This window comes from Lonchura striata, chromosome 36 (genome assembly GCF_050655825.1).
Source record: "Lonchura striata isolate lonStrDom1 chromosome 36, ASM5065582v1, whole genome shotgun sequence".
NCBI classification, from domain to species: domain Eukaryota; kingdom Metazoa; phylum Chordata; class Aves; order Passeriformes; family Estrildidae; genus Lonchura; species Lonchura striata.
The window spans coordinates 1,984,421-1,993,671 of NC_140738.1; the positions used below are offsets into that span (position 1 = coordinate 1,984,421).

Below are 9,251 nucleotides of genomic sequence, written 5' to 3' on the forward strand. Positions count from 1 at the left end.
TCCAGTATTCCCTATATACAAGGATAGCTTCCAGAAAAATGATGCCAGGAATCACAAGTCTGGCTGGCCTTGGCTTCCTGAGTTCTGGCACTCATGTACCTCTGAAACACTGGGGCTCTGTGTTTTCCTTCCTAATGAAAAGAACTCTTCTTCCTGTCCAGGCACCCATGGCTAAAACTGGGATTCCACCTCCAAAACTCCGAACATCCAAGGATTGCACCCAAGTGCCAGCTGTCAGGATGGACAGGTCTGGCTGCCTTTGGCCTCTTGGGGGCCTCTTTCATCTGCTTTTGAAACACTGGAGCTCAGTGCTTTCCTTCTAATGGAAAAGAACCTTATTTCTTCTCAAGGTGTCCATGGTCAAAACTGAGATTCTTCATCCCAAATTCCATATATCAAAGGGTTACTCCATGACAAGAGCTGCCAGGGGAAACAGGTCTGGCTGGCTTAGCCTCAGAGGAGCCACTCTCTCCTCTCCTCTCCTCTCCTCTCCTCTCCTCTCCTCTCCTCTCCTCTCCTCTCCTCTCCTCTCCTCTCCTCTCCTCTCCTCTCCTCTCCTCTCCTCTCCTCTCCTCTCCTCTCCTCTCCTCTCCTCTCCTCTCCTCTCCTCTCCTCTCCTCTCCTCTCCTCTCCTCTCCTCTCCTCTCCTCTCCTCTCCTCTCCTCTCCTCTCCTCTCCTCTCCTCTCCTCTCCTCTCCTCTCCTCTCCTCTCCTCTCCTCTCCTCTCCTCTCCTCTCCTCTCCTCTCCTCTCCTCTCCTCTCCTCTCCTCTCCTCTCCTCTCCTCTCCTCTCCTCTCCTCTCCTCTCCTCTCCTCTCCTCTCCTCTCCTCTCCCTAGCCCCTTCCCTCCCCTCTCCCATAGAAACACTTGGCCTCTGTGCTTTCCTTCTTATAGAAAAATCTATCCCTATGTACACAGAAATGGCAGAAATTTAGGTTCCCAAATTCCCTATATCCAAGGGCTGCTTACAGAAAAAAGCTACCAGGACAGAGAAGTCTGGCTGGCTTAGGCCTCTGGTGGCCGCCTTTCAACTGTCCTTGAAACACCAGTATTCCATGCTTTTCTTCCTATGCAGAGAACTGTCCTTCTACTCTGGGTGTCCATGCCTGAAATTGGGATTCCACCTCTAGAATTCTGTCTATCCAAGAGTTGCTCCCAGCCAAAATCTGCCAGTACCATCAAGTTTGGCTCCCCTTGGCCTCTGGTGGCTGCCCCTGCCACACTGGGGCTCGGTTCTTTCCTTCCCATGGAGATCACTGTGACACTGTGGGCACCTCATGGAACCAAGGGGATCATTGTGGCACCACTGGAGCCCATGGAACCAAGGGGCCATGGTGACACCGTGGGGCTTCATGGACCCAGAGACCATTATGACTCTGTGGGGCCTGATGGAACCATGGAGACCATTCCGACCCTTCAGGGCCTGGTGTCACCAAGGGGGCATTGTGACACCTCAGGGCCTCCTGGAAGCCAGGGACCATTGGGACACTGTGGGGCCCCATGGAAGCGAGGGAACATGGACCAGGTCCAGCTGGCTTGGCCTGCCAGGGACCACTTGACAGGTCTGGCTGATGTTGGAATGCCAAGGGCTGCCTCTCATCAACTCCTGGAGCACTGGGGCTCCGTGCTTTCCTTGCTATGGGAAAGAACCATCCATCTTTTCAGATGCCCATTGCCAAAATTGGTGTCCTCCTTAAAAAATTTCCTATATGCAAGGGTATCTCTCAGAACAAAGCCTACCAGCTCTGGCTGGCCTCTTGTGGTCACCTCTCATCCATCCAGGGAAACACTGGGGCTCTGTTCCTTACTTCCTATGCTATAGAACCGGCCTGCATGTCTAGGTCCGTGGCCAAAATGAGAATTTGTCCTCCCAAAATCCATATATCCTAGGATTGCTCCCGGTCAAAAGCAGCCAGGACAGACAGGTCAGGCTGGCCCTGTCCTCTGGTGATTTTCTTAGACCATGAGCTGAATGTTTTCATTTGAAAACACCTTGGAGAGGGCCCAGAGATCTCGCAAGGAGGGATTCTGAGGCCTTGGGCACATGACCACTAAATATGGACAAAGGAGCTCTGTGCTCTGTGCTGCTGTGGTGGTTTTGCATCATGGAAGTGATGTCCTGAGAGAAGCTGCTAGCAGTTTCCTCTGTGTCTGACAAAAAACAATCAGTAATTAGCTTTGAGAATGGACAATCAGTTAAACTTAAGGAACTAAGGAATGCCTCTGTGCAGACTCAAGTTACAGATGAGAAAGCCTGGCTGGGTCTCTTTCCCTTCTGGCCCCACAGAGGTGCCAAGGCTGGCCCAGCCCCATCTCAGCCTTCTGGCCTGGCTGCTGAGATCCTGGTCCTGCCCCAGCGCGGCCCAGCCTGACACAGCCCCAGCGCAGCCGCTGCAGAAACCTCCATGGCAAAACAGCTCCGGCCGCAAGCACCGAGCCCGGCCGGGCTCACGGAACCATCTGCAGCCCCGGGAGATACTGACTCTGCCAGTGCTGCCATCCTCCCTCCTGTGAGAGAAAAGGACACAGGGCAGGCACACAGAGGAGCAGCATGGACACACCGAGGGCAAGGAAGGGGAAGTTGAGTCCCAGATGGGAGGGATGAGGAGATGCCTTGATCTTGGGGCTGAAATCCTCTGCTGAAGCTGTGGAGAAGGATGTCATGGATATATCAGACTCTCTTTTTCCCTGTAAGGCATTGAAAAGTATGTGGAGATAATTTTTTTCACCAAAGGCCTCCATGCTACAGTTAGTAAACTTTGAAGTAGCCGTGATCCCATGAGAAGTTTGAAAAGAAATAGTGATGAGACCCTGTGCCCTCAGGGAGAGAAGACCTCTGTTCCCAGAGATGAAGATGATTTCAGAAATAGATGAAGAGAATATTTGCTCTTAAATAGATCATCCTGAAACTAATACCTCGTTAGTTAACATGGGCTATAAACACAGTGTTGGGAAAAGCTGTGAAAAAATGGGGGGGACTTGACAATTACAGATTTTTCTGGGGAGCTGTTATTCGTGGAAATGAAAAGCCATGAGATAACTGTTGTCTTGTGGATAAGTCTCCATAACCTTAACAAGAGGAACTTGTCTCCCTAAGAGAACGGACAGAAAATTTTAGGTTTTGTCTCTTTACATTGCCAGGTTTTATGGAAAGGGTAAGTGTTCTGAAAATTTTGTTCTGATTCTTATTACTCTTTCTTTTAATTACTGTTAATAAACTTTTCTTTTAAAGTTCAGAGCCTACTTTGCCTTTCTCCTATCTTAGAGCAGGAAATGACAAACTATATTCTAGTGAGTGCACTGGTAATTAGCCAACACTGAACCCACTACACTAATTGATGCATTGCCTGAGAAATCTCAAATTGGCGAACGAAAACCACCATAGAAACTTCCTGACGAACTGCCCCAGACAAGGGGGAAATCAAGGCAGAACCATGGTTTGTCAGGACTTGCTTGATCTGAATGAGCCCCGTGGTGCATTTGGAGCTGAGCCCTGGAACTTCAGGGCCTGAGAAGAGATTGCACAGACCTATCCAGGAGTTAAAATCCAGAGGAAACACCCAAAGTGTCTCAAAGAATGAATAAGTCAAACTGAGTTCCATGGCCAACAAAAACTCCTCATGGACTCCTTGGAGGAGGGAGCTGGAGGCCACGATGACGCAAAAACCACTCAGTGTGGAAAGGAATATCCAAAGTACCTTAAAAACTTTAAGTATGTCAAAGTATTCATGAGCCCCACTGAGTGTCAGTACAAAGCTCTCAAGAGACTCATTAAAGCAGATAATTGGGTCCATGATTACACAAAGCTCTCACAGAGTCTAGATCAAAAGGGAAACACCAAGTACCTTAAAATAACTGAAGTATATTGGAGCATTAATGAGCACCACTGAGTGTTGTTCCTGACAAAGCCTCTCCAGGGACTAATTACAGCAGATAGTTGGAGGCCATGATTGCACAAAGCTCTCAGAGACTCCAAGGCAAAAGCAAAAGCCAAAGTCCTTTGAAAAGCCTGCAGTCCCTGGGAGCATGAAGGAGCCCCCAGGGCCATTCCTGACCAAGGCTCCCCAGGGACTCCTTCCAGCAGATCCTTGAGGCCACTGGGATGTGGGCTAGGGGGGGATGCTGAGGGCAGGACCAGGGGCTGACAGTGCCCAGCCTGGCTGGGGCTGTGCCAGGAGGCCCCAGGGCCTCAGGACAAGGTGTCTCCTCACAGCCCTTGGTGGCACAGACCCTGCTGTGCCCCAGGGCACCAAGACTTGGCTTCTCTTTGTCCCCACCTGTCATCGGTGCCTCTAGTTCTCTGCTCTGCCTGGGGCCTGGGGACACTTTCTCAGTCATGTCCCTCAGTGGGACCCATTAAAAGTCCAAGAAACTTTGGAGTTGGATTCTGGAGAGGTTTCTGCAGCTCCCTCTCAGGGCCTGATGTTCAGGGCCTGAGCACAAAGCCCCAGAGGGTCATTAAAGTCCTTGTGCTGTGTCTGTGCTGCTGAGCTGGGCCAGGCTCCTGGCACAGAGGGTGATGCTGGTAACCAAGCAGAGCTTCAAAAGCACATTTCTCTTGCTGAGCAGCTCTTCTGCCAGCCCAGCAGGGCTGGGGCACTGCCTGCAGCCAGCCCGGGCACAGCACAGAGGCACAGAGAGCTTCAATCAGTCAGGGCTGGGAAGGGGCTGAGAAGTGCCTGGGGCAGAATCACTGCCAGCCCTTGGCACAGGAACCTCTGGCTGCAGGACAATGCAGCTGCAGCTCCTGGAGTGATCTCCTAAAGCTGGAACATGCCAATGCCCACAGAGCCTGTGAGTGCATTCTCTGCTCATCTCCTGTGCAGAGCAGCCAGGGGTGCCCAGGGCTGTCCTGCAGAGCAGGGTCCTGCAGCCCAGGGCGCTGTGCTGGGCCAGGGACTCTGCTGCCTGCCAGGGACAGCTCTCAGCCGGCCCTGGAGCTGCTCCCAGCGCTGGCCAGGAGCTGTGGGGGGAAGGAGCCACCCTGAGCAGGGCAGGTGCTGCTGCTGAGAGGGGCTGGCTGGGGCAGGGCTGCTCCCAGCTCCAGACCAGCCTGGGCACAGCTCCGGAGGACACTTCCCAAAGAAAGTAAGCCTGGGATTGTTTTAAAATTCAGGAGCTTTCCTGAGGGTGTTGTCAATTTCCTGCTTGGAGCAGGATGGGAAAGACAAGGTTGCTGACAAAGATTTTTGCTATTTATACATTTTTCATATAGCCATAGCTCTGTAAAGAACTATTATATTCTTTTAAAGTTATAATCTCTACTTTACTGTATTAAACTCTTAATTAGCTTTATCAAACTACTATTGTGTACTTATATAATAGTAATCTTTGCTGACACTAGTATGTTTCCTACCTTTGTCTTAGATTTTAGAACAATAAACTGACTGTCTAAATATATTCCTGAAATAGTGTATAGTCTTAGGAAGAGTGCCTACAAGAAGAACATTTTGGTTTTTGACCACAATGTGAACAGTCATAACTAAAACTGGGGAAAAGAAGCCCTTGGACCTACTCCAATGTGTTTGAGCCAGGGGACTGTAACTTGGGCAAGTGAATCTCCTATTGGATGTTCCCGGTAAATATCCTAATTAATCAACCTTAATGAATTGTTGAAATCAGAGGCTGGGTGTGCCCCATCCCCAGTGGGGCACATGGAGGTTTCCAATAAAGGTCTGGTTTTTACTTTACTGTTCTACCACTGTTGCAGGAGTTTTTTTTTTCTCTTTTGATTATAGACAACAGGGGGATCAGAGAAGCAGAACAGGAATTGTAATCCCAGAATGACAGAACATTCTGAGTTGAAAGGGACACACAGGATCATCAAAGGAATGTTTGGACATTTACAGAGACTCCAGAACTGTGACTTTGGCTGGTCAGTGTCTCTGCTGGGAGCCTCCCAAAGGGCCTTCAGCCACTCCTCAGCCCTGGGCAGCAGCAGCATCACCTCTGCAGGGCCCAGCAGGACTCTCCTGAGCTGCCCTTGCCCAGCTGCACACAGAGCCTGCCCCAGCCAGGGCCCTGCACACAGGCAGGTTTCTGTAGGGCCGGGCCGAGGGCACAGAGGGTGGGATGGGCTCTGTGAGCGCTGGCAGGGACAAGGCACCTCTCAGGAGGGGATGTCCAGGCCCAGGGAGATGCTCAGGGAAGCAGAGGGGGCTGAGCAGTGCAGTGCTGGGGGAACAAGCCCATCCAGCCCGTCATCTTCCCTGAGCCACAGGGAATCCTTTACCTCTCACAGCTCTCAGTGGGAAACTGTGAGTGCAGTAGGAATGCTGGGGATTTCTGACCTCAGAAGGCCAGCAATGATGTGTGGGTAGGAAAACAATTCCTTAAACCAACGCCTGCCATTCCTTAGACCTGGGAGTGCAGATGCTAGCAAGCTTTTCTGCAGTAAAAGAAACTTCCATGACAAATCCTAATATACAGCCTTGTCCCTCTGCCACATGGCCACAAACCCAGCGCAGCAGGGCAGGGATGGCTCCTCGAGAGCCCCCATGCACAGCCCTGGATGCTCCTGCCACACTCAGCCAGCACAACTGGAGCTCAGGCAGGGACCTGGGTGAAGGCTTCCCAGAGCAGGAACAAGGCAGGGTGAGTCCCAGCAGGACAGGCTGCAGGGAATGGCCCAGGTTTGGCTCCAAGCAGCCTCTCCTGACTTGTCCCTGTCCTTTCTCCATGAACAGGTGCCCATGTGCAGCCACAGCAAATGTCCAACAGCAGCTCCATCAGCCACTTCCTCCTGCTGGCACTGGCAGACACGCGGCAGCTGCAGCTCCTGCACTTCTGCCTCTTCCTGGGCATCTCCCTGGCTGCCCTCCTGGGCAACGGCCTCATCATCAGCGCCGTAGCCTGCGGCCACCACCTGCACACGCCCATGTTCTTCTTCCTGCTCAACCTGGCCCTCAGCGACCTGGGCTCCATCTGCACCACTGTCCCCAAAGCCATGCACAATTCCCTCTGGGACACCAGAACCATATCCTACACAGGATGTGCTGCACAGCTCTTTTTCTTTGTCTTTTTCATCTCAGCAGAGTATTTCTTGCTGACCATCATGTGCTATGACCACTACGTGTCCATCTGCAAACCCCTGCACTACGGGACCCTCCTGGGCAGCAGAGCTTGTGCCCACATGGCAGCAGCTGCCTGGGCCAGTGCCTTTCTCAATGCTCTGCTGCACACTGCCAATACATTTTCCCTGCCCCTGTGCCATGGCAATGCCCTGGGCCAGTTCTTCTGTGATATCCCACAGATCCTCAAGCTCTCCTGCTCCAAATCCTACCTCAAAGAACTTGGGATCATTACTGTTACTGTGTCTGTTGGATTTGGTTCTTTTGCATTCATTGTTTTCTCCTATGTGCAGATCTTCAGGGTTGTGCTGAGGATCCCCTCTGAGCATGGACAGCACAAAGCCTTTTCCACCTGCCTCCCTCACCTGGCCGTGGTCTCCCTGTTTGTCAGCACTGCAGTGTTTGCCAATCTGAAGCCCCCCTCCATGTCCTCCCCATCCCTGGATCTGGCCCTGTCAGTTCTGTACTCGGTGGTGACTCCAGCCCTGAACCCCCTCATCTACAGCCTGAGGAACCAGGAGCTCAAGGCTGCAGTGAGGAGACTGATGACTGGATTCTTTCAGGAACATTAAAGTGCTGGCCAACTTCTGCAAATCACTTACAATAAAAGTCATCTTTGATATTTATTTTTGGTTTCATTTTGCAGGTTATTTTTATTTGTTTTACTTTTTTTCATATTGTCCACAATAAATTAATTTTTTGGTGCCATTTCTAATTTTCTTTCTCTCAACCTTCCCTGTGGCCACAGACCATGTCAGTGAGGGGCTGTGCTCTCAAGAGACTCAAGAATATCCCAGCACAGTTTTCTGCATAGATGCCCTTTTGTTGCCTTCTCTGGAACTGCAGCAGCAGTGTCTGTGTGCAGAGCTGGGGCAGATCAGGGCTGGCACAGCAGCTGTGCCCAGGAGCAGCAGCACTTGGTGCTCCAGTGCTGCTCCCGTGGCCCTGCCCCGCTGCCCTGGTGGACCTGGTGTTGCTGCCGGGCCTGAGTGCTCTCGGGGCCGGGCACAGTCCTGGGGGTGGCAGTGCCAGGGCTGCAGCAGGGACAGGCCATGGGCACTGCTGGGGCAGCGCTGACGCCTCAGGCCAGGGCCTGGGGGCTCCAGGCTCCTTGCCCAGGCTCTCTCAAGAACACGGCCAGGCCAATGCTCAGCACAGAAAACCCCCGTGAGCAGCCCCAGGCTGGCCGTGGGCAGGCTGGGGACAAACAGCATGGCTGGTGCTCTGCAAGGGCCCTGGGGGAGACGGGAAGGAGCAGCAGAGCAGGGGCTGATCCATCCCCAGTGCTGCACAGCCCAGGGCAGCGTCCCAGAGCGTCCTCATGGAGCTGCCAACAACATCCCCCCTCTGCAGCCCTGGCCTCTCCCCCAGCTCACAGAGGTGCCGCATCCTTGCAGGCACAGACACGGCAGCACTGGCTCAGCAGCCCCTGTTTGCATTGCACACAGCAGGTGGGAGCACCCCCATGCTGGTGCTGTGGGGACATGAACCTGAGGCAGCACAAATGCCATCAGCCCCTGGGGCCAGGAAGGGCTGGGGGACACCAGGGAAACCACTCAGCTTTTTCCTGGCCTCTGCAGTCAGCCAGAGAGTTTGTTCCCATCAGCTGGGAGTTTCCTGTCCCACTGCAGACGCTGCTGCTCAGAGCCACGGCTGCCTGGCAGCCACCCCCAGACTGCCCTGATCATTTCCTTGGCTTCCCCTTTGCTTTCTTTACTCTTCCTGATACAAATTTCTTCCTCTTGCCCACCCCTGTTCCCTCCCCTGCAAACAGCCCATCCCTGTTTGCCCTTTCCTCTCTGGCCCCACTCCCCATTGCGGTTCCTGACTTGGCACCATGGGAACGTCCCTTGGGGAGCAGGATCATCCCACAAGTGCTGCAGGAATTGTCTGCAGGCTCCTGCAGTGCCTGGTGCTGCTCCCTTGCCAGAGGCACCCCAGGCCAGGGGGGCACATCTGGGCTGCTGTGTCTGGCTGTGGGGCTCCCTGTTCTGGGCAGTGAGGAGGAGCTGCAGAGGCTCTGCAGGACTGACAGGATGGGCTTTGGGGCTGTGAGGAGAAGCTGAGGGACCTGGGCTGCTGGAGCTTCTGAAGAGGAGGCCCAGGGTTCCTCCTGCAACTGCTCCAAGGGTGGTTTCAGAGAATCCCAGAATCAGCAAGGTTGGAAAAGACCTTGGAGAT

The 9,251-nt window shown here is 53.1% G+C and overlaps 1 protein-coding gene across 1 annotated transcript; it reads left to right on the forward strand.

The window, feature by feature from the left end:
* The first annotated feature begins 6,243 nt into the window (after window positions 1–6,243).
* On the forward strand, window positions 6,244–7,998 carry LOC146764013 (olfactory receptor 14J1-like). The gene has a single exon (XM_085565589.1). It carries the CDS (start codon window positions 6,710–6,712, stop codon window positions 7,640–7,642), a length of 933 nt encoding a protein of 310 aa, XP_085421715.1. The 5' UTR covers window positions 6,244–6,709; the 3' UTR covers window positions 7,643–7,998.
* The last annotated feature ends 1,253 nt before the right edge of the window (window positions 7,999–9,251 follow it).

Coding starts and splice junctions, on each gene's coding strand:
- LOC146764013 (XM_085565589.1), top strand. CDS start 6,710: ATGTCCAACAGCAGCTCCATCAGCCACTTCCTCCTGCTGGCACTGGCA.